Consider the following 20,922-nt stretch of genomic DNA (forward strand, 5'->3'; position numbering starts at 1 on the left):
ATACCTACTTATATTGTATGAGAGAATTGAGCTGAGGTGCACCTATGCTAAGGGTATGTCTTTGCCACCAGAACATCTATTTACAATAGCTATATGCAAATGCTAGTCTAGAGAAGGAAACATGATATAGCAGTAGTTTTAAAGCAGAACCTCCATTTTATGAACTGGAGATTGAAAATTCATAAAAGTGAACACCTTAAAGTTACATACAGTGCATAACTTGCAGTATGGTGCCTGGCATTGCAAAATTCTCATCCTGCACACCATAACAATTTCCAGTGCACTGAAAGAACCAGGCTGTCAGCTTGCTCCTCATAACATCATTTTTGTTATGGGATTCTCCCTGTGCCCCATCTGCTGGGAAAAATGGTTCATGTAATTGATTGCTTATAAGACTGGTGTTTGTAAATTCAATGCCTAACTAGGTGAGGTAAAACATGCTAGGCCTGCCCATCATATATATTTACCTGGACTCATGACAATGAGCTGAACTCAGCCTGTGACCACATCTACACTGCAGGCTTTTTGCGCATGAACAGCTCTTCTTGTGCAAAAACTTGCAGAGCGTCTACATTGTACACGTGTTCTTGTGCAAATAAATATACAGTAAAGCATTAGAAAAGAGGGTTTCTGGCGCAAGAGTTATTCCTCTCCCCTTGTGCAAGAAGGCAGTGTGGATGGGTAACAGGGGGTCCTTGTGCAAGAAACCCCTATGGCTAAAATGGCCATCAAAGCTTTCTTGCACAAGAGAACGTCCACACCGCCATGGATGCTCTTGCACAAAAGCACATCTTTTGCGCAAAAGCATATGGCAGTGTAGACACGCTCTTGCCCAAAACAGTTCTTGCACAAGAAGCCTGCAGAGTAGACGTAGACTGTGATTATACAAGGCGGTGTATCTCCTTTGAAAAAACAACAACAGGTGAACCACCCTTATCTCCCTAATACATGGGGTTGCCTGTATGGAGGCACAGTTGGAGCAAGTGTGATAATACTGTGGGAATCAGCCACCCACCAGGCTGTGTGTCCAGGTACATTGCTAGGGCACTCCCCTGTAAGAGTCAGAGGGGGTTTCCCCATATGGAGTGTTTCTTCTATGGTAGAGCTGCTTAACTTTGGAAGCCCCGGGGCCACAATGATACTCACAGCACAAGCTGAGGGCCACAACTTAAGTGTGGTTACATATATATGCAAATAGCTTATTTCACAGTGATGGGCATGAATACGAAGATTAAGCCTTAAGCCAAGGCGCTGGACCCAAAGGTGGCCAGTGTGAACTAATCACCACAAGGCTAAGCAGCCAGCACTTCCCACAATGCCCTGACTCTCCCACCACCTCCTCCCTGAGGGCTAGAAACACCCAAACACCCTACACCTGTCTGTTCCAGCCAGCCCGTCCACTTGCCTCTTTCAATGCTCACCCTGCCCCCCAAACACACTTGATTGTGGGCGGGGGAGGGGAGAGGGACCAGCCAGGAGGGGGTAGGGCTGGCTGGAAGGAAGGGGGAGGGGGCAGGAAGCAGAGCTGGGGGGGATCGGAGGCGGGGGAGGGCTAGAGGAAGGGGGGCAGGAAGCAGAGCTGGCGGGGAAGGGGAGTGCAGACACTGGACACAGCCAGAGTCCAACAGGCCGTGTCCCTGGCAGGAAATCCCTCTAGTTGCTAGTAGAAGCTGGGCAGGGGCGGGGGCGGGGGTGGGGGAAGTGGCTGGGAGCCACTCTCCCTGCCGGCCTTCTGCATGCAAACAAAAGCTCCCAGATGGGAGGCGGGGTCACGATTGGTGCTAGGAGCCTCCGGTTTTGTGCAGAAGTCGGGCGGGGGGAGTGGCTGGGAATCCCGGCCACTGCCCCCGCCCCACCCAGCTTTTGCACACGACCACAGGCTCCCAGCGCCAATCATGGCCCCACCCCCCAGTTGCTCCCTCGCCAGGCTTCCGTCCAGCACTTAGCTGGCAATTCAGAAAATACCGGACATTGCACATGTCCGGTATTTTCTGAATTTTTCAACCGGACAGAGGACACAAATACCAGACTGTCCCGTAGAAAACCAGACACCTGGCAGCACTGACCCCGCCTGGGAGAAGCAGCCATTGTGGAGCCTGCTCCCAGTGGAGACCATGTTCAAAGGATCCCAGCTGCAGGCCACCTGTTGAGCCCCCACCTGAACCCAAACTGCAAAGAGGGGCCACAGGGTTGAGTGGCCCTGTTGTAGGGGACCCCTCTTATAGGTGTGTGGTGGTCTCCTGCCCTGGGGGATTCCTCTCTAGAGGTCCCACTGCTGGGGGGGGTCCCGTTGGGTGTGGGGGGGAGGGGCGAGGTGGCTCCACGCCTGGGTCCCCGTGGAGGCTCTTCCCTGCGCCTGCCGGGGAGGGGAGAGGACAATGACACGGGCCCAGGGCCGGGCGCAGAGCGCCGAGCAGGCGGAGCTCCGAGTGACTCGATGCGCTCGGCGCTCGCACATTGAACTGTTCCTCCCCTCCCCCCGCCATCTTCGGCGCCGCCCGGGGACGGGAACGGCGGCGGCGGGCGCAGGAAGAGCAGAGCGGCCGCCGCGCCCCCCATCCCGCACCCCCGCGGCGGGAGCAGGTACCGGCTCCCTCGGCGCGGGCGGGGCGGGGCCGCTTCCCGGAAGGCGACGTGGGCCGGGCCCGGCAGCGGGGTCCGTAAGCGAGGCTGGGCCCCGGGGGCTGCGCTGGGCGGGGCGGACACTCTCTGCGCAGGCGCCGCTTGCTCCCAGGAGGGGCCCTGGGGCTTCCCCGCCTCGCGGGGTCCCGCAGCAGCGTTGCCAGGTGACGCGCCCCGCAGCGGGCGTAGGGCCGGGGCGAGGCTGCTCTGCCCCTACCTGGGGTGCACGCGCGTGCGGTGGGAGTGGGCGTGTCACGGTGGAGACGTCGCCCCCCCGCGAAGGTTTCACCTGCTGCCTGCGACAGGGCCCCGCCCCAGGCCGGGCAGCGGGGGTGCGGTTTTTGTTCCCTCCCTGGCGCGCTTGCAGGGTTTGACTCCACATTGCATATTCGTTTCGCTGTTCCCCTCCAAAGTGAAGTCTCTTGGGCTCTGTGTACATCGGTCACACAGCAGCCAGGAAGAGAAAAACGTTTTGAAAAAAATGAGGAACACGTGACTTGAAACATACCTAGACAGGAGGTGACTCAGGAGCAAGTGTATTACTTGCCACTACTTTTTTCTCTGTAATTGACTAAGGCTACATCTGGGCAGCATCTAGTTCTGTGCTAATGAAATGCATCCTGGAATACTCAAAGAGCTGATAGAAGAGGTATGTGAGCCTCTAGCTATCATCTTTGGAAAATCATGGGGGACAGGAGAGATTCCAGAGGACTGGAAAAGGGCAAATATAGTGCCCATCTATAAAAAAGGGAAATAAGAACAACCAGGAAACTACAGACCGGTCAGTTTAACTTCTGTGCCAGAGAAGATAATGGAGCAAGTAATTAAGGAAATCATCTGTAAACACTTGGAAAGTGGCAAGGTGATAGGGAACAGCCAGCATGGATTTGTAAAGAACAAATCATGTCAAACCAATCTGATAGTTTTCTTTAATAGGATAACGAGTCCTGTGGATAAGGGAGAAGCGGTGGATGTGGTATACCTAGACTTTAGTAAGTTTTGATACGGTCTCACATTATATTCTTATCAATAAACTAGGTAAATACAACTTAGATGGGGCTACTATAAGGTGGGTGCATAACTGGCTGGATAACCATACTCAGAGAGTAGTTATTAATTGTTCACAATCCTGCTGGAAAGGCATAACAAGTGGGCTTCCACAGGGGTCTGTTTTGGGACTGGCTCTGTTCAATATCTTCATTAACGATTTAGATATTGGTTTAGCGCTTATTAAATTTGCAGATGATACCAAGATGGGAGGGATTGCGACTAATCTGGAGGATAGGGTCATAATTCGAAATGACCTGGACCAATTGGAGAAATGGTCTGAGATAAATAGGATATAGTTTAATAAAGACAAATGCAAAGTGCTCCACTTAGGAAAGAACTATCAGTTTCACACATACAGAATGGGAAATGACGGTCTGGGGCAGAAAGGGATCTAGGGGTTATAGTGGACCACAAGTTAAATATGAGTCAGCAGTTTGATGCTGTTGCAAAGAAAGCAAACATGATTCTGGGATGTATTAACAGGTGTGTTGCGAGCAAGACAGGAGAAGTCATTCTTCCGTTCTACTCTGCGCTGGTTAGGCCTCAGTTGGAGTATTGTGTCCACTTCTGGGCACCGCATTTCAAGAAAGATGTGGAGAAATTGGAGAGGGCCCAGAGAAGAGCAACGAGAATGTTTAAAGGTCTAGAGAACATGACCTATGAGAGAAGGCTGAAGGAATTGGGTTTGTTTAGTTTAGAAAAGAGAAGATTGAGGGGGGACATGATAGCAGTTTTCAGATATCTAAAAGGGTGTCATAAGGAGGAAGGAGAAAACTTGTTCATCTTGGCCTCTGGGGATAGAACAAGAAGCAATGGGCTTAAACTGCAGCAAGGGAGGTTTAGGTTGGACATTAGTAAAAAGTTCCTGACTGTCAGGGTGGTCAAATACTGGAATAAATTGCCCAGGGAGGTTGTAGAATCCCCATCTCTGGAGCTATTTAAGAGTAGGTTAGATAAATGTCTATGAGGGATGGTCTAGACCGTTTTTGGTCCTGCCATGAGGGCAGGGGACTGGACTCGATGACCTCTCGAGGTCCCTTCCAGTCCTAGTATTCTATGATTCTATGATTAATGGGGAAAACACTTCCATTGACATAATTAACCCATCCTGTTCCCAATGAGTAGCAATAGCTATATCTGTGGGGTTAACTATTTTGACAGGAAAAGCTCACCCACAAACATAGCTCTGTGCACACTAGTACTTGAGCCTGTGTAATTTATGTTGCTCATGGGACTAGTATATTCATACACAAGAGCTGTGTAGCCTTAGCCTAAATATTAAGTTGCAGTGTCCTTTTAATGCAGTTTTATTGTAGCCATGTTGGTCCCAGAATTTGAGAGAGATAGTGGGTGAGATTTTGTGTGTGTTAAAGCAACTTCTATAACTCTTCTTGAACCTAGATGTGAAGAAGAGCTCTAAGTAGCTTAAAAGCTTGTCTGTCTTGCCAAAAGAATCATAGGGTCAAAAGAGACCATGAAGGTCAATACAGTTGGTTCAGTAAGAAAGATCAAAGAGCCTCTCAAGGTAAGAGCCAGTGTCTGAGGTAACCACAACCTGTCATCTGCCCTACCTCACCCCACTGATTTACTTTGCTGCTCAGTGCTCTGGGCACTCAAAATGATATGCCAGTGCTGCTGGGAAGTAGGGAAGTTAAAATGTGTTCAAGTATCTGTGTAGCTATTGAAAATGTCAGCTGTTATGTGCAGAGCAGCTCCCTGTGTGTACTGGTTCCTGCTCCTTCCCCACCCTCCAACCCCGCGCTGCTAGCACTGTATCAGAGGCAGCAGCATGAGGGGGCAGCTCCCCATGTTTATTGGGAGCCTGCATGTAACTGTGAACATTAACCGACGAGCGTACACAGTTACACTTATACATCTCTCCTGGGGAGAGGTGCATGACCATTCTTGCAGCTTCTTATCAGAAATAATTTTTCTGTAGAGAAGCAAAGAAATCTGCGGGGGACATGAATTCTGGGGTGCAGGATTCCCTCAGGAGTAATGGTGGCTCTTAAACTTGAAAGTGGCATTTGTTAAATTGCAGTTCGGTTGCTCCTTAATACATAAGGTGGATCAGTTACTTTGAGTATTTTGAGTAAATGATGAAGAATGACATCATTGCTATTTCGTTAAGAAAAGCAGTTGTGCATGCTATCAGAGCAATATATTTCAGAAAAGTTCTGTCTATTATAGTATTTGGTGAATTTAAGTTTTAAAATTTTTACATCATTTATAGTTTCTCAGCTCAATGTTAGGCATTATAAAATATTCCTTTATGATAACATGTTCTCAAGAAAACAATGCGGAAAAGGAAATTTTACACAGTTGTCTGAAATAATACTATGAGTGAAACAAACACTCTCACTGTTACTCTGGAATCCTTCACCAAAGTTTGCTCTATCCAGGTATTAACATTGCTTATTATACACTATTTTAAAATAGTTGTATCTTTTAATCCAAGCTCAGTATCAAAAACATAGTCTTAAATTATGAGAAAATAAAATGTTTTTAGATCAGCTCCTTCTGTTTACTACTTTTGACCTAATTTCAGGGTTCTTGCAATAGCCAAAGCAGTGTCATTTCTTTATTGTTATAAACATTATACCATCTCATAGAGCTGGAAGGGACCTTGAGAGGTCATCCAGTCCAGTCTTCTGCTCTCACAGCAGGACCGAATACCATCCCTGACAGATTTGCCCCAGATCCCTAAATGGCCCTCTTAAGGATTGAGCTCACAACCCTGGGTTTAGCAGGCCAATGCTCAAACTGCTGAGCTATCCCTCCCTTCTATAGGTAGTATGAGATTCCCCTGGACTTCTGAAATTCTTCTACAGCAAAATCATGCTTGTTCTGATCCTTTATAATATTGTATTGTACGTGCCTGAATAGCAGCGGCAGGTGTGCTTAGTCATACCTCTGTTTGGATGGGACCAAAAAGAAAGTTTTCTGTATAGAAGTAGACATTTGTGTAGTCCACAAATTGCTTGTTGAGAGATTTAGGAAAAAGCGACATGAATGGAAAATTGGACCTTTTGAATTAGTTGAGGATCCAGGATCCACCTGGGCATATCACATCCCACCTGGTTTAACTCTTCCTCCTCCCCCACAACTGGATCATAGAGGATTAGTTTGGCTGCTACTATTCTTGCTGAGAAAGGGGCTATGCACATATTTTCAGTCAATGGAAATGTAGGACTGGAAGAGATCTTAATAGGTTATCTAGTCTAGTCCCTATTCTGAGGCTGGCCAAAGTATTCTAGACCAGTGTTTCCCAAATGGTGTTCTTCGGAACCCTGGGGTTCCGTGAAGTGAAAATAAGGGTTCTGCGAGAAAATTCCATTACAATAACATTTTATGGTTTAAAAAATAAGATGATGTGATTTTTGTTTTTAAATGTGTGCAATTAAACTAAATGTTGATCTCATGACCTTGTTTAGCATTTATTTATTATTATCCTTACTTATTTGTGGTCTACTTTTTCAGCTCCATATATTAGACTGTTATTAGGGGTTCCGCAAAATTCTTTCGAGTTTAAAAGGGTTCCATGGCCTAATAAAATTGGGAAACACTGTTCTAGATTATTTCTAACAGGTGTTTGTCTAGCCTGTTCTTAAACACCTCCAGTGACAAAGATTTTACAATCTCTAGGTAAAGTGTTCAGTGCTTAACTATTCATTCAGTTAGGAAGTTTTTCCTAATATTCAATCTAAATCTTTTTTTTCAATTTAAGTCCATTATTTCTTTTCCTGTCCTTAGTGGAGATGTGAAATATTAACCAGTGGGGACTGAAGCAGCTTCCTGCCTTCTGTGGGCAGGCGGCTGCTCTAGCCCCGCATGGGTCCCACTGCGGACAGGGGCTGCTCTCATCCTGAGATGACTGTGTGTGTGTGTGTGATCTACTCCTCTGGCAGGGGCTGGGAGCCAGGAGCCAACAGCAGCCCCAGTGTGGTGCATGGGGTTTCTCCAGCCAGGCTAAAGCAGACCCTCCCCCCCCCCCCCCCGGACCCTGGTTAACCAGTTAAACGTTAGGTTAACATAACATTTAACCAGTTAGGGTAACTGATTAACTTTGTATAAGAACAATGTGTTACCCATACTTGAAGACTGTTACCCCCCTCTCATTATTCTCATCCCCAGACTTAACAAATTCAGTTTTTCAATCTTTCTTTGTAAGTCATGTTTTCTTGACTTTGTAATTTTTGTTGCTCTCCTCTTTACTTTCTCCACTTCATCCACATCTTTCCTGAACTATGATGTCCAGAACTGTCTGAACTTTTGCAGTAGTATTATATTGGTGACTTAATTAGTTTGTGATCTATATCCTCATGATCCGCTATAACCCCAAGATTCTTTCCTGAAGTACTCCTTTCTAGGCAGTCACTTCCCATTTTCTGTTTGTTCTTAAGTCTAGTATTTTGCATTTTGTCCTTACACAAGAGGAAATTCAGTATTTCAGACCATTTCTCCAGTTGGTCAAGATAAGTTTTAATTCCAGCCCTTTCCTACAGTGGTCTTGCATCTTCTCCCTGCTTAGTATTATCTGCTAACTTTATGGCTGTGTCTACACTGGCCCCTTTTCCGAAAGGGGCATGCTAATTTTAAACTTCAGAATAGGGAAATCCGCGGGGGATTTAAATATCCCCCGCGGGATTTAAATAAAGATGTCCGCCGCTTTATTCCGGCTTGTAGAAAAGCCGGAAAAGAGCGTCTAGACTGGCCCGATCCTCCGGAATAAAGCCCTAATCCGGAGGATCTAGCCGGAAAAGAGCGTCTAGACTTGCCCGATCCTCCGGAATAAAGCCCTATTCCGGAGGAACTCTTATTCCTACTTCAAAGTAGAATAAGAGATCCTCTGGAATAGGGCTTTATTCCGGAGGATCGGGCCAGTCTAGACGCTCTTTTTCCGGCTTTTCTACAAGCCAGAAAAAAGCGGCGGACATCTTTATTTAAATCCCGCGGGGGGATATTTAAATCCCCCGCGGATTTCCCTATTCTGAAGTTTAAAATTAGCATGCCCCTTTCGGAAAAGGGGCCAGTGTAGACGCAGCCTATGTGTGTACTCTCTACACCAGTGTCTCCCAGTTTTATTTGGATACGGAACCCTTTTGAACTCAAAAGAATTTTGCGGAATCCCTGAATGACTGCGCATGCAGCGCTCAGTAGTGACATCAGCATCCCCACTCTTTGGCTAAGCTGGCATTACAGAGAGAGACTTACCGTGGAAAACAAATTAAAATTGTTTTCAATAAAATTAATAAATGAATGAAAATTTCATTCTATTACAATAACTCGTGGAACCCCTATTTTTACTTCATGGAACCCCGGGGTTCCGCAGAACATAATTTGTGAAACACTGCTTTATGCCATTATCCAAATCATTTATGAAGTTATTGCATAGAGCCCAACTCAGGGCAGATCTCTGCAGGACCCCACCTCTTGCTTGACTATGAACCATTTGATAACTACTCCTGGGTACAATTTTCCAATGAGTTGTGTTGTGTACCTGCTTTATAGTAGGTTCATAGGCTATAAACAAACTAGGGAAATATAAGAGCATATGAGACAGTATCAAAAGCCATACTAAAGTTGTGATATCTCGCATTGTTACCTGCGCAGTGTAGGGCACCTACCCCATTATTTCTGATCTTGGTGTGTACCCTCTGCAAGGTGACCAGATCTTTTCCCAGCGAAAGAGCCTTTACAGAGTAATATCCTTAATTTGAATTTATTAGCGGTTGATCAACAGAATACACATGCAAAGCCTACAGGGCCCTCCACTCCTGGTAAAGCAGGCAGTCTCTTCCCAGTGGACAGTGAGAATCTTCTAGTCTGTGGCTTCAACTTCTGCACAGAATGGTCATGCAGAATATCCAAGCAGCTTTGATCTTGAGTTGTGTTTTGGAGTTAGGTTCCAAAGAATTATTGAAGCTCAGTTTATGTTGGCAAACGCTGGTAGGTCCTGCTTATCTAAACCTTAATCAGTCATTTTAACTTAAAGTATTATGAAACCAAGTTCTTTGGCAGTCTTAGCACACTACCTTTTACATACAAGAGTCAATTTAAATTTTGCAAAATCAGTTATGTGGTAGACAAATATTAAAGAACAGAAACAATTAAAGGTAAAACAAAAGAGAAGAATTCAAAACTTAACTATTTATAAAAGAAATTCTGCCAGACAGCGTGTTTTCTTGCAAAGTTTTCCTTTAAAAATTGTAGTCATCTATACGTATACTGAAGAGTTGGAGCATAAGCTTTCGTGGGCAAAGACCCACTTCATCTTTGCCCATGAAAGCTTATGCTCCAACACTTCAGTTAGTCTATAAGGTGCCACAGGACTCCTCACCGCTTTTGCAGATTCAGACTAACACGGCTACTCCTCTGATACTATATGTATACTGTTTGTGTTCTACCAGTGGTTCTCAGTCTTTTACTTTTTGAGCCCCTTCTGCCAGCATGTAATAAAAACTTCATGGCCCACCTATGTCACAATTGTTTTTCTGCATATAATAGCCGGGGTGGGCAATAATTTTTGATGGGGGAGGGGCCATGCCAAGATCTTGGAAAGTGGTGGAGGGCTGCACTCTTCCATGTTGGTAATGGAGGAGGTGCGGCGTCTGGGATGGAGGTTGGGTGCAGGAGGGAGCTTGGGGTAAGGTATTGGGATGCAAGAGAGAGAATAGGGATTGAGAAGGAGTTTGGGTGAAGGAGGCAGTTGTGATCTCGGGCAGGAGATTAGGTTGCCAGATCTGGGAGAAGGGTTTGGATATGTGGAGTAGCGGGGTAGGAGTGGGGGACAGAAGGTTGGGGAAGTGAGGGACTGGAGTACCAGAGGCAGGCTCTGGCCAGGAGACTTACCAGCCTCAAGCAAAAGTGGAGATGGAAACAAAGAGGAGTGGGGAGAATCCTTTCCAATTTTACAGTTAGGTTCTGCATGTAGATATTGATACGTTGATTATGGTGTACCTTGCCATGCAAATAGAGTAGACTGGCCATAATCATAGCACCTCTGCACTAGTACTTTCAGCATGATTTCAGCAATAGGATTGTCTCATTACAATATATTTTGTTTTCATGCCTGAGAATATTGGTATAACCAGGCTGGGTTTGGACCTGTGCCAAGGGTTCATGCTTAACCATACCACCATGATACTGATGTGATGAGTTTGTGCACCATTGCTTTCCCTGTGTAATAGAATAGGGGTGGGCAATAAAACAGCATCGGTTCACCAGGGTTAGCCACTGGTGGGCTGCTGCTATACTTGTGCCTCGGCAGGTACCTGCGATTGCAACACCTGTTGGCCACAGATAGCTTTCAATGGCTGAGAACAGCAACAGGAAGCAGCATGGACTGGGACACACCTTCCTGCAGCTCCCATTGGCCTGCAATAGCAATCCATGATCAACAGGAGATGCATTCACCTGTACCTGCAGAGGTGCAAGTAATATAGCAACAGAGGCTAACCCTAGAGAACAGGTTCCGACCGACAGGTGAGTATTTGCCCACCCCTGCAGTAGACGGGCCAATCCCCACTTTAAACAAACTGTTTTGAAATATTTTAAGGGGTGTTAACTTTTTATACATTTCAGAAGAGAAACAGAATATACCAATAAAAAGTCAGACTTGGGTTTTCAGTTTCTGTATGTGTCTACATTATGGAGGCTATACTGGCATAGCCACATAGTGTGTACACAGTCTACACTGACAGAGGTTTTTTTGTCAGCACAGAAACACCATCTCCCCAAACTAGCTAGGTCAACAGAAGCATTCTTCCATCAATTTAACTCCCAGCGTAAATGTAGTTATATCAGCATTGTTATGTTAATCAGGGATGTACCAACAGAGTTTTCAAATGTAGACCAAGTCTTTGTATAAAGTACTCATGCTTAGCAGTAATGCCACAATGCTGTTGCTGATTCTTACTTTTGCATTAGAAGATCAAGGGTTCTCAAACTTGTAGTCAGAACCACTTTGGAGGTTATGAGGTTATTACATGGGGAAGGGTCCTTAAGCTGTCACCCTCCACCTGAAATCCTGCTTTATCTCAAGCATTTATAATGATGGTAAATGGATTTTAAAAGAGTTCTAATTTGGGGCGGGGGCTGGTCAGTAGCGTATTGTGTGAAAGGGGTCACTAGTACAAAAGTTTGAGAACCACCATCATATCAAATGGAGACACAATGTACATGTACTGTGCTGTTGTGATATCTAGGCATTCTCATTATGTATTGACATTGAGTTGGAAAATATTTCCATGTGCAATTTTGTGTGAAGCAATTTTATTAAATGTCATATTCTGATATTGTTAAGTCTGGAATTACATACTTGTGTGGCCTCTCTCACTTTTAGGGTTTCTTTCAACTTCCTAACAAAGGACACAAAGAGAGAGAGGAAGAAAAAGAAGATTCCAGTGGCCCCAAATGCGGCGAACTAGGAATCATGGATCTGAAATTCAACTCCTCAAGGAAATATATTTCAATAAGTGTACCTTCAACGTCGCAAGCCATGTCTCCTCATATCAAATCAGTAGATGATGTACTAGTTCTTGGCATGAATCTCAGCAGATTTAACAAACCCACTCAGTTTTTTATTTGTGTTTCTGGAGTTTTTATTTTTTATCTAATCTATGGCTATTTACAGGTAAATTCTGTTTTATGTTAGTACTTCTGTTTCTTTAGTTGAACATTATCAGTTTCTAGAAGGACAACATATAGTTTGTTTGATCTAAAAATCTGTCCTAATCTATATATTTAAAAAATACATTAAAAAGAAACATTCAGATGTCAAACACTGAAGTTAGGGGAAAATAGTACATGATCATATAATTAAAAATTATATCATAATGCATATGCAGAATAGGGCCTAATTAAGGATGTTTGGACTACCTTAATTATCTTTCCTTAACTTTTGAGTGCATGGCCTTGTATTTTTAATATTAACATATTATGTAATTTCTAAATTGTACAAAAGCAAATTGAAAAATTACATTATATGGGACCATAATGACCTCCATCTGGGTCTTGTAATGGAAGGTATTAGGCAGCCTTAACAATCAGCCTTGCCTTAGCTCTAGCTAAAAGTGATACATCTACAGAATTCTTTAGCCAGTATCTATCTTTTTCCATAACATGAGACTCTCTTATTTTAAATATCTATAGAGTCCTAAGAAATTAGAATTACCAGTAAATTTGTTTTTTTAAATAAGTTAATGTTAACAATTTGTATTTGAATGTTTTATTGTGAGTTATTTGAGAGTATACTGAGAAAAAGAATTGAAAACAAAGTTAAAAGCAACTATGACGTCTCTGTAATTTGAGATTAATGTTTATGGGCAAAATGTCAATCACTTATGAATCACTTAGTTAATTCAGTGGAATTACACCAGCAATAAATATGGCTCTTTTTTCAGTCTTTAAATACTCTCTCTCCAGTTTTAAATTATGTATACTTCATGTATTTTCTACTTACCGTATTTTCCAGCGTATAAGACGACTTTTTATACTAAAAAACATTCCCCAAAAATCGGGGGTCGTCTTATACGCCGGGTATAAACATACTGTAGTTTCGGCTACATACAGAACGTCCCTGTGCTGATACTGTATGTACCGCGCTGAGCCAATCACGGCAAGCGATGTCATCTATTAATGCATACAAAGCCTGCTCGGATTGCCTGAGTCAGAGAGGCGGGCTATTACAACCTTTGCCAATCCGAGCAGGCTTTGTATGCATTAATAGAATACACCGCTTGCCGGGATTGGCTCAGCGCGGTACATACAGTATCAGCACAGGGACGTTCTGTATGTAGCCGAAGCTACAGTACTGTATTAGGGCACATCCAGTGGGCTGGTGTTATTAAATGGTGTTGCCTTGGAAGGGGGGGTAGTCTTATACGGCGAGTATAGGCCAAAACCTATGTTTTAACTGGAAAATTAGGGGGTCTTCTTATACGCCCAGTCGCCTTATACGCCGGAAAATACGGTAATGCTTTGCAACTTTAAAGTATGAGAATTGTGTACTCACATTGAGAAAATAGTCTGCTAATTAAGTTTTGATCTAACACTTAATATGTGTATGGTTTTTTTTATAGGAACTGATATTTTCAGTGGAGGGATTCAAGCCTTTTGGTTGGTACCTTACTTTAGTGCAATTTGGATTTTATTCCATTTTTGGACTAATAGAACTACAGCTTATTCAGGATAAAAGGAGACGGTATGTATTTTTAAGTGATTTATCCTTTAACACATTTAAGTGATCAACACTTTCTAACTTGCATAACACAATCCGTTTGATGAACTCAACTTTCATCATTTGTGTATGAATGTTGTTATTTCACAGATAACTGAGGAGCAGATTTGCAATTGAAGATATTCATCACTATGTGTTTTCTATCATATACTTGTGATGTGTCTGATCACAGAAATCCTCTTGGGTTTGTACCCCAGTGTGTTGATCAAGCCTCTGACATCCATGTTCCTGCCCTCTGGAGCTCCTCACGATCCTATACTGGAGACAGAAACTCTAGTCTCTCTGAGCCAATGCACAGACTTGGGGACACTGTCCCTCTACCAAGCAACACAGGCATTGAAAAAGTTCAGCTCCAGAAAGGCTCAGCTATCAGGCTTCAGCACCCAGTAACACTGCCACCGAAAAAAGGATCAAAGCCCCCAAATAAATTAGATTTACCCTGTGTAAAAGTTTTACACAGAGAAAACTCAAAAGTGAGAGATGCACAATGGTTGCTCTCCTTCAGATAACAATTGTTTAGCCTGGGCTTGATAATAAGAATGTTTTTATTAAGTATAAAAAGTAGGATTTAAGTGATTACAAGTTACTAAACCAAAATAAAACATGCCGGGTAATCCGGATCTACTAAGAAACTTGCTACATGCAATTTTTACCCTAAAAAGTTGTTCTGAGTATCTCTTTTGCAAGCTAAGCAGCCTCCTAGCTTGGGCCCAGTCCTTCCCCCTGTTCAGTCTCAAATGTTTCCAGCAAGCATTTTAGGTGGTAAGTGGTGAGGGGAGGAGAAAGGGGAAATCTCCTGGTCTCAGCGACTGCCACTATTGTTTGGCTCACTTCCTTAAATCCCTTTTGCCCAAGGCGGGAGTTGTTTTGCTTGGTTTCAATTTTTCTCACCTTGAGTGGAAAAGTACTACCGTATATTCCGGCGTACAAGACGACCTCTGAAGTTAAAAAACATTCCCCAAAAATCGGGGGTCGTCTTGTACGCCGGATGCCCCGCCGCCGGAGCCCCTCCGCGGCTTTGAAAGCCTCGGGGGAAACCGGCGGAGGGGGCATCCCAGGCGCGCATGGGCTGCCCCCCCGCCGGAGCCCCTCCGCGGCTTTGAAAGCCTTGGGGGAAGCCGGCGGCGGGGCATCCCAGGCGCGCATGGGCTGCCCCCCCGCCGGAGCCCCTCCGCGGCTTTGAAAGCCTCGGGGGAAACCGGCGGAGGGGGCATCCCAGGCGCGCATGGGATGCCCCCCCGCCGGAGCCCCTCCGCGGCTTTGAAAGCCTCGGGGGAAACCGGCGGGGGGGGGCAACCCAGGCGCGCATGGGCTGCCCCCCCCGCCGGAGCCCCTCCGCGGCTTTGAAAGCCTCGGGGGAAGCCGGCGGCGGGGCATCCCAGGCGCGCATGGGCTGCCCCCCCGCCGGAGCCCCTCCGCGGCTTTGAAAGCCTCGGGGGAAACCGGCGGAGGGGGCATCCCAGGCGCGCATGGGATGCCCCCCCGCCGGAGCCCCTCCGCGGCTTTGAAAGCCTCGGGGGAAGCCGGCGGAGGGAGCATCCCAGGCGCGCATGGGATGCCCCGCCGCCGGCTTCCCCCGAGGCTTTCAAAGCCGCGGAGGGGCTCCGGCGGGGGGGCAGCCCATGCGCGCCTGGGATGCCCCGCCGCCGGCTTCCCCCGAGGCTTTCAAAGCCGCGGAGGGGCTCCGGCGGGGGGGCAGCCCATGCGCGCCTGGGATGCCCCCCCCGCCGGCCTCCCCCGAGGCTTTCAAAGCCGCGGAGGGGCAGCCCATGCGCGCCTGGGATGCCCCCCCCGCCGGCTTCCCCCGAGGCTTTCAAAGCCGCGGAGGGGCTCCGGCGGGGGGGCAGCCCATGCGCGCCTGGGATGCCCCCCCCCCGCCAGCTTCCCCCGAGGCTTTCAAAGCCGCGGAGGGGCTCCGGCGGGGGGGGAGTGGGGGAGCCCAGGCGCTCCTGGCGGCTTTGCTCCCGGTGCCTCTGGTCTGCTGGGGACCATCTCCAGCAGACCAGGGACACCGGGAGCAAAGGAGGCGGAGGGGCGCTGGCGTATAAGATGAAACCCTATCTTTTAATTAAAAAGATAGGGGGTCGTCTTATACGCCCAGTCGCCCTATACGCCGGAAAATACGGTAGATTCTGGGTTTTAGCTTTAAGTGGCCTGGCCACGTGACTTTCTAGGGCCAACCACAGTTTGGGCTTTCAGGAAGAACACCACCATTCATAGATGATTGGCCTGATCACTGAGCCATTACTTTTCCAGAGCATCAGTAATGGCCCTCATTAGCACATTTAGAATTAAACAGATCCACACTTCATATTTCTAACTTCATATACAAGAATGATACATGCACAAAAATAGTATATACATATTCAGCAGACTTTAACTTTAAAATTGACATGTTACTTGATGCATTTTCCATAAAGTGTCTTTGACTTGTGCATATTCATAAGCCAGTTTTCATAAAGCATGGGGGGGGGGGCATGACATGTATTCTTCATTCCTATTTATTATGCCTGACTCTGTTTTAATAATGAAATGAAACACTAGCGCCGGTGTTTTGATTTTAAAATATACACATACTCTAAAGTCGACAAGTTGTAGGTATAATTAATTTTTGATGCTGTTAGGGACTTTTTAAGTTGATGCTCTCATCTTAATGAATATGTGACGTTCCATATTTGAGTGCCCAGGTTAATATAGTAAGTTATGTTCTGCCTAGGTTTATTTTGGAGATAGCTGAACAAGTACATTAATATTGACAAGTATCAGGGGGTAGCCGTGTTAGTCTGAATCTACAAGAACAAGAAGTCCTGTGGCACCTTATAGACTAACAGATGTATTGGAGCATAAGATGCATGCATCTGACGAAATGCGTCTTTGCCCACAAAAGCTTATGCTCCAGTAAATCTGTTAGTCTATAAGGTGCCACAACACTTCTCGTTATTCTTACATTAATATTGTATGTACTGTACTATGTAAGCAAAGGGCTATTGTTTTAGATTTAGGCCTTGATGTTGCGCAAAAAAAAAAAAAAAAACCATGGACATGCACATGTTTATTTTAAGAACAATAAGTACTGTAGTCCTTTGGAAGTTAGTGGGTGAACACACTGTACATAACACCAAGCAGATGGATACATTTCTGTGGTATCAGGACCTTAGGAATTTTGAAGTTGGTTGGAGATTCAGGTGTCCCTTTTCACTTAGCGTACCCTGTGTTTTTTTCATTGTATTTTTCAGTTTCATTTCAGTTTTTTCATATGTGCTTTACATAAACTATTTCCAATAATTTATTAAATATGACTTAAGTAAGCTTTGACAGTGATCCTGTAGTTATTGTGAAGTTTACACTTATAAGCAGGATTGAAATGTGTTTCATGCTTTTCTGATTGAACTGAGTCTCCTAAGTCAGTACAGTTATACTTTATAGGACAACTGCATTTTCTTTGTTGTTGTTAAATAAAATATATATAAATAGATATAGATATAGATATATTTAGAGAACATTTAAAAATAAGCTCTCTTCCAAATTCTCCCCCTCACACCGCTTTAGTTCTTTGGATATACAGCCTTAGTCTTGCATACACACTCCTTCCTCAGAACAGACTGTTTTGACTTTTTAAAATTAAACATAAGCTATTTTCTTCACATCCCCAGTTCTCACCACCAATGGTGATTCTCACCTGGGAGTCTGTATATTAATGTTTTGTCCATAGTACACTTTTCAGTTAAATTACAAGTTTATGAACATTCATTATATGTGAAATATTGACAGATTCTAAATTGTAGAAAATCTGGACATGTTTCTAAAATGAAGCCAGTTTTATCAGGTTATACAGAAATGTTAATTTGTTAATACCGCTTTAAAAATGAGCTTAATATCTTTGACAAAAAAGTAACCACATATGTAAAAATTAGTGGAATGTCCTTATAGCAGTATTTCAGAATGTTTTGTGAATAAGGGAAGGGTTCCAGCAAGAGGACTCTTCTTTCACTGTTCCCATTTACTGAATTTTTTTTGTATGCACCTAAGTTAGCTCCATGAGTTTTGTGCAGCATGGCCTTTAGGTGCTCCCCTCAAACTTAGTGCTATAATTGTCTGAAATGTACATTTGGGGATAAAGCCCGACATCAAAAACCATATTTACCAAAATACTCAAAAGCACTGCTCAGGGAGGATATTTGAGAGCCAAACTTTCTGTCTTCAATTTCTATGGAGGTATATAAAAAGGCACAAGATTTATTTTATAAACAGGGTCGATATTTTTCCCCATTTTCTGCATACTCTAAAACGGGAAAGCTTTTTGTTTGAACACCATGAAAAATCAATAGTTTGAAAGTAGGCCAATGGGGAGAGATTTCAAAAAGTGACAAGCTACAAAGAATGGGGTGATTGCAAGAACTGTTATGCAATCATGAGAAAAAGGTGGTTAAAGAACAGACAGAGATTCAGAAGACATGGGCACTGTTCCCAGCTTCAGATGCATTCTTTTATAAGTCACTTCACCCTTTGTGCCTGTTTCCCTTTTCTTAAGTAGGGATAATGCTTTGTAATCCTTAAATAGAAAGCACTATAAAAGACAGTTCATTAGACCCAGTTGAAAATATGGAAAATTTTGACACTTTTTACAGTAATTGTTAATTTCAGAGAAGGGATGAAATTTTAGTGAAAAGGTGACCCATTATTCAGCCAGTTCTATTAGTGTACCTTTCTAGCTTCTCCCAGTATGAAAGTCTCACCTTTTAGGAATACAATATGTTCATTATACTAAGAGTCATTCATTTATATTTTGCAGAATTCCAGGCAAAACCTACATGATAATAGCCTTTCTAACTGTAGGGACTATGGGTTTATCAAATACCTCCCTAGGATATCTGAATTATCCTACTCAAGTCATCTTTAAGTGCTGTAAACTGATTCCTGTTATGATAGGAGGAGTCTTTATACAAGGTATGCATTGTTCTTACTATTAAATATTTTTATTACATGAAAATCACAAATTCCAAATCCTGTATTTTATTGACTTTTATGGAAGTTTTGGGTCGAGCTGAGTAGGATATTTTTTCTGTCTTGGAGAAAAAAAAAACCAATGTTTCGAAACCTCTCAAATCGGGACAAAGTCAAATCTTAAACTTTTGCCAGCTGAAAATCCCTGCTGCCCAAACTGTATGACGTATATCAAAATGTTTATATTTCAATTTGATTTTTTATTCAAAATATTTTACTATAAACTTAAATTTTTAAACAATTTAACTTTGAACCAAAACCAGAACTTTTCTTGTTTGAAAAATGTCTAAATGACATATTGACAGGTATCAAGAATCTTTTTTAATGGGAAATTTATCAAGATACTTTTTCCCCACAGAAAGTTTTGGGTTTTACAAACCAACATTTTTTACAAAAAAAAATCAAATTTTTAAGCAGCTCTACTTTAGGGTGCTTAGAGAATACAGGATTTGCCTCTAAAATGGTTTTTATTGTTATGTTAGAAGTGGTTCTGGATGATGAATCTTGCTCATAACTTGGCTATGCAAATAAAATACATAGCATATTTCAATATTTTAATAATCCTTATCATATATATTATGAAAAATTCTCGTTTGTATTGATAGATTTGTTGCTACTTAAAGTCAATAAGGGTACATCCGTACAGCAAGTGCCAGTGAGCCTGAGACAACAGATTCAGGTTCACGCTTTGGCATTAAAAACAGCCCTGTAGATATTGCAGCTCAGAATCTGAAGCTTTGGAAGAAGGGGAAAGAATTTCTACACAGCTATTTTTAGTGCTGTATGCAAACCTGAATCTGTCAGCCCAGACCCTGAAATTTGCTGGCACTTAGTGTAGATGTACCTTAAAAGTATCTACATGGAAAAGGACTATAGAACTGAGCCCTGAATATAGTATCCCTATTACTGTAGCTCAGTGTCTTACAGCTACTGCAGAAAATTAAACTTTTCTGCACTGAGGCTGAAACAATAATAATAAACCAATTTAAAGAAAATCCAGTGTTCAAATTCACTCTAAAAATATTATGCAGTTAACAACTCAGGTCTGTGTCTCAAATCTCATTTAAATTTGGAGCATTCAGGTCTCCTTAGGTAACATAATGTTATGTTAAAGAAAGCTGAGAACATAGCTGAAAAGGTTGGTAACAATTTCTGTCAGCTTACATGGTACACACAGCCCCCCAAGAAGAAATTAAATAGATTATTCAAATAATATTCTCAGGACTTCCAAAACCAAGCTGGCTGCATTCTGAGTTCTAGAGCAATACTTCCCAAACTGGTCATCTGAGCCTTTGCTGGTGTTCTGTAGATAACTGCCTGACCAAATGGTATTGGCTCTTCTTACTTCCTTCTGTAATGTTACATTAAAGATAACTAAAATGCATCCTTAAAATTAATTATCCATATAAATAATTGCTGAGGTTGCCAAAAAGATGATATATTTTAGGAGAGGAGATGTGGCCTTTGAGAGTGGTAACAGCTACTGCCTACAAGATTTCTCTATGGAGATGTGGTATGTACTAGGTTTTGAGAACTGCTACTGTAGAGAGTTGCACCCCAGGTCTTCTATTCAGACATTGGGTCCATATGTGTTTTCGTGGTGTACTGGATGGGAGGTTTTTTTCCCCCCCTTGTCTGCCATTCCTCACCCAAATAAAGTAGAGTTAAAAAATTAAGACCATCACATGACCTTATTCTTTTTGTTGTTTGTATTTTTTTATAGGAAAACGTTATAATATTGCAGATGTGTCTGCTGCAATGTGTATGAGTCTTGGCCTCATATGGTTTACGTTAGCCGATAGTACAGTTGCACCAAATTTCAACTTGACAGGTAAAGAAGCATTTTACTTTATGGTTTCACAATTTTTATTTTGCCTAGAATGAGCATTGCATAAAAGTTTTGGGAGTCTTTGGACATAGTGCCTTGGGATGTCATCGTAAAAGGTCTTACTAGCAACACTATAGCTATAACAAAAGAGACACTTTCATTCTAAGCCTTCGTTCTC

At 43.6% G+C, this 20,922-nt stretch overlaps 1 protein-coding gene across 3 annotated transcripts in view; it reads left to right on the forward strand.

The window, feature by feature from the left end:
• The first annotated feature begins 2,457 nt into the window (after nt 1-2,457).
• Nucleotides 2,458-20,922, forward strand: part of SLC35B3 (solute carrier family 35 member B3) — a 37,742-nt gene continuing 19,277 nt past the window's right edge. Inside the window, exons 1-5 of one of the 3 annotated variants that reach the window (XM_075921276.1) lie at nt 2,458-2,583; nt 12,017-12,307; nt 13,755-13,876; nt 18,705-18,859; nt 20,640-20,747. In XM_075921276.1, the coding sequence (XP_075777391.1) occupies nt 12,107-12,307; nt 13,755-13,876; nt 18,705-18,859; nt 20,640-20,747 (586 nt within the window). In that variant the 5' untranslated portion in view covers nt 2,458-2,583; nt 12,017-12,106. Of the gene's footprint in view, nt 2,657-2,767; nt 2,787-12,016; nt 12,308-13,754; nt 13,877-18,704; nt 18,860-20,639; nt 20,748-20,922 lie in introns of those variants that run through there. The other 2 variants (XM_075921277.1, XM_075921279.1) reach the window with 2 other exon arrangements.

This window comes from Pelodiscus sinensis, chromosome 2, assembly GCF_049634645.1.
Source record: "Pelodiscus sinensis isolate JC-2024 chromosome 2, ASM4963464v1, whole genome shotgun sequence".
Classification (NCBI taxonomy): domain Eukaryota; kingdom Metazoa; phylum Chordata; order Testudines; family Trionychidae; genus Pelodiscus; species Pelodiscus sinensis.